This window comes from Pinus tabuliformis, chromosome 8 (genome assembly GCF_031772625.1).
Source record: "Pinus tabuliformis cultivar Carrire ecotype Pingquan chromosome 8, CPIR1, whole genome shotgun sequence".
NCBI classification, from domain to species: domain Eukaryota; kingdom Viridiplantae; phylum Streptophyta; class Pinopsida; order Pinales; family Pinaceae; genus Pinus; species Pinus tabuliformis.
In genome coordinates, this window is record NC_142294.1 from 689,269,103 (window position 1) to 689,272,474 (window position 3,372).

The 3,372-nt window shown below is 36.6% G+C and overlaps 1 protein-coding gene across 1 annotated transcript; it reads left to right on the forward strand.

Moving 5' to 3' along the window:
- The first annotated feature begins 210 nt into the window (after positions 1-210).
- LOC149237463 (flavanone 3-dioxygenase 2-like) lies at positions 211-1,959 on the forward strand. Its single transcript, XM_089366822.1, has 3 exons — positions 211-637; positions 754-1,075; positions 1,275-1,959. The coding sequence occupies exons 1-3, from the start codon at positions 249-251 to the stop codon at positions 1,578-1,580; spliced, it is 1,017 nt and encodes a 338-aa protein (XP_089222948.1). The 5' UTR covers positions 211-248; the 3' UTR covers positions 1,581-1,959.
- Positions 1,960-3,372: the final 1,413 nt, after the last annotated feature.

Here is a 3,372-nt window from a genome sequence, read left to right on the forward strand (position 1 = left end):
AGAAGTCAATTAAGTCGGGCTGACGGTGTTCAATGGATTTGACTAACAGCAACTATGCGAATTGATCGGATTTATAATCTTATTGTTTATTTTATTCACAAAACCAAAAGATTAATCCGACTTGAAATTTGATGGGTGGAAACAGTGTCAGATTACATATAGCATATTTACTCCCCGTTTCCATTTTTCGCTATAAAAGGGAGTGTGCTGTCTCCTGCAATAGATCGAGGCGCCTTTGCCAATTCGACATGGACCTCAGAGTTGTTCACGAGGAGGCCGCGGTTCCTGTTATTGACCTGGGTCCCCTGCTGGGTCCTTCGCCCACTAGAATGGCGGAATTAGATGTCATTAGACAGATCGGTAATGCATGCGAAAATTGGGGATTTTTCCAAGTCATAAACCATGGCATTCCTGCAGAACTTATCGAAGAAGTTCTAGACACTTCGAGAATTTTCTTCGAGTATCCTGCGGAAGAGAAGATGAAGGTTAGAGCGCAGGCACGAGGAGGCAATCAGTCGGAGATTCCCACGGGTTACAATGTGTATCAACCTTGCAGATGGGATCTGTACGAGAATTTATACTACCACGCTGCCCCATCAGCGTGCAGCGCTTTTCCGGAAGGTTTGCCGAAATTGCGGTAAGAAAATCACCATGTTTATCTATCGATTATTACTACAAATATTCTTCTTTGATATTCGTCTAACCTAATTGCTACACAATTCATGTATTTCCTGTCATGGCGTACTGATGCAGAATGCTCATAGAGGAACTGCTTATATTCCTGTCTAAGACGGTGGAATTTATCGAGAGCCTCGTTTCACAATGCCTCGGATTGCCTGCCAATTTTCTCAAGGAACTCAGTGGGGACAGGATCGAACCCTTTAAAATTCTCTGCTATCCGAGAGCCACAAGCCAGAAGGAAGAGGTAGGAGCGTGCGAGCATCAGGATAGCAGCTGTATCACGGTGGTGGGACAAGATGAGAGTGGAGGGTACCAAGTTCTCAAGGATGGTAAATGGGTGGATATCAAGCCTACCAAGGGCGCCCTTGTCATCAATATAGGCGATATCCTTCAGGTTCTTGTAATTCTAAATTTTTCAAGAGAATCCAATTTTAACAAATTTTGTGGGTTATTTGGATGATTGAGTGATCTAAACTCTCTTTTCAATTATATGCATCTTAGGTTATATGCATATGCATATATTTTATTGAGTCTACGTACAAGTCTTGTTCAAGAATCCGTTTATCATTCTGGCGTGGTGTGCTCTATAACAGGTATGGAGCAACAACAGATTCAGAAGTGCTGTACATCGAGTTGTGAATAGTAAAGAAAGAAGGCGATGTTCGTTCGCATATGGTAGCATTCCAAACCCTGATATGATAGTGAGGCCTCTTCCTCAGTTCACGACTGAGGTCAACTGCCCTGCTGCTTACAAAGCATTCACGTACAGAGATTATATGCTCCAGAGAATCCATGACAAGACACACCCTCCTAATAGCCCCAAAGACTTTGTCAACATCTCTATCTACGCCATTCATAAGATGACTCGTGACAACGATGAAATAAAGCTGCATAAATGATATCTTTACGTGTACCTAACGCTAAATCATTAGGTTAAAAACATATCCACGGTGTAAATCTATTATTGCTGCAATAGTAATGAATTGGAAGGGAGCGACATGAATGAACAACTGCGTGTCCTGAATTCATGTAGTTTCTTCATTTTAATTTTAACGCGTTTATAGTTTCGTTCCGTAACTATGGAGGTGACAAACGCTTTACATTTTGTCGCATGTCAATGTCGTTCCAGCAGAAACATACTGATAGGCTTGATTTCATTTGATGCTCAATTAAACGAGACATTTAGTCGTCTAAATTTTGAAGGATATGTATGTTGACTTCATCTTGTGCACAGATTCTGCAAGAGATATATAAATAAATTATGTGCCGAACAATGCGATCAAGAGGCACTCCTTCCGTAATATGTGGTGGCTATCGCCATTTTAATTTATATATTCATGGCTTAAACTGAGGAATCATGCCTATACCTATACATTTGACAAGATGAACATGCCATTGTTACATATTTAATGGGTACCCATTCTTGTTGTCGACGACTTAAACACGGAATTCCATCCGGTCTATTTAACAATTAAAAATGCGTATTTGAGGTATAGATACAAACCAAATTAGAAAGAATCGAGAAAGTACTCATATACATAGCAAGTTAGAAAGAATTAAAAAAGTTCTAATTCAAAGTTTGATCATGTACCTTAAACGACCTGCGACATCCATCATCCATAGAAACTTCCGGCTTTATCTATGTATTTGGTTATGCAGTATCGAAAACAATTCAAATTTAAAAGCCATTCGATTTAAAAAACAACCATCTATATATTACTCATCATAACGTTACATGATTTTATATAATATAGAACCAAGATGGATAATCCCATTTTAAAGAAAACTTCAAAGGAATCTTGAACGCGACATCCATCATCCATAGAAACTTCTGGCTTTATCTATCTATTTGGCTATGCAGTATCGAGAAGAATTCAAATTTAAAAGCCATTCGATTTAAAAACAAGCCACCTATATATTACTAATCATAACATTATATATATATATATATATGTATAACCAAACACTTTATATATATATATGGATAATCCCATTTTAAAGAAAACTTCAAAGGAATCTTGAAGGCACATGTCTGGAATGATTTAGACATACGACTATTTAGTATTCCATGTGCTGTATTAAAAACAATTCGACTTAATAGTCATTCCAATTTAAAAACAACATCTTATGCATCACCCATAATAACATTAAATAAAGAAAACTTCAAAGGAATCTTCAAGGCGACATCCATCATCCATAGAAACTTCTGGCTTTTTCTATCTATTTGGCTATGCAGTATCGAAAATAATTCAAATTTAAAAGATGGATAATCCCATTTTAAAGAAAACTTCAAAGGAATCTTGAAGGCACATGCCTGGAATGATTTTGACATACGACTATTTAGTGTTCCATATGCTGTATTAAAAACAATCCGAATTTAAAAGTCATTCCAATTTAAAAACAACATCTTATACATCACCCATAATCCAAATTTCAAATGTAACAATTTATACACCAGCTACTGGAGATATGAATATACATCATGAAAGCTGTTTAATAACGATACCAAGAGAAATTTTTTCCCCATAGAGATGGATAATCCAATTTTAAAGAAAATTTCAGATGACTCTCGAATAAATTCATGCCTCGGAAGACTTCGGCATATACATTATATTAACATACTTTGTATTAAATCTTTTAATAGAAAGTACGAAGAATAAGTTAAATATGATGAATATAATAAGTTAAATA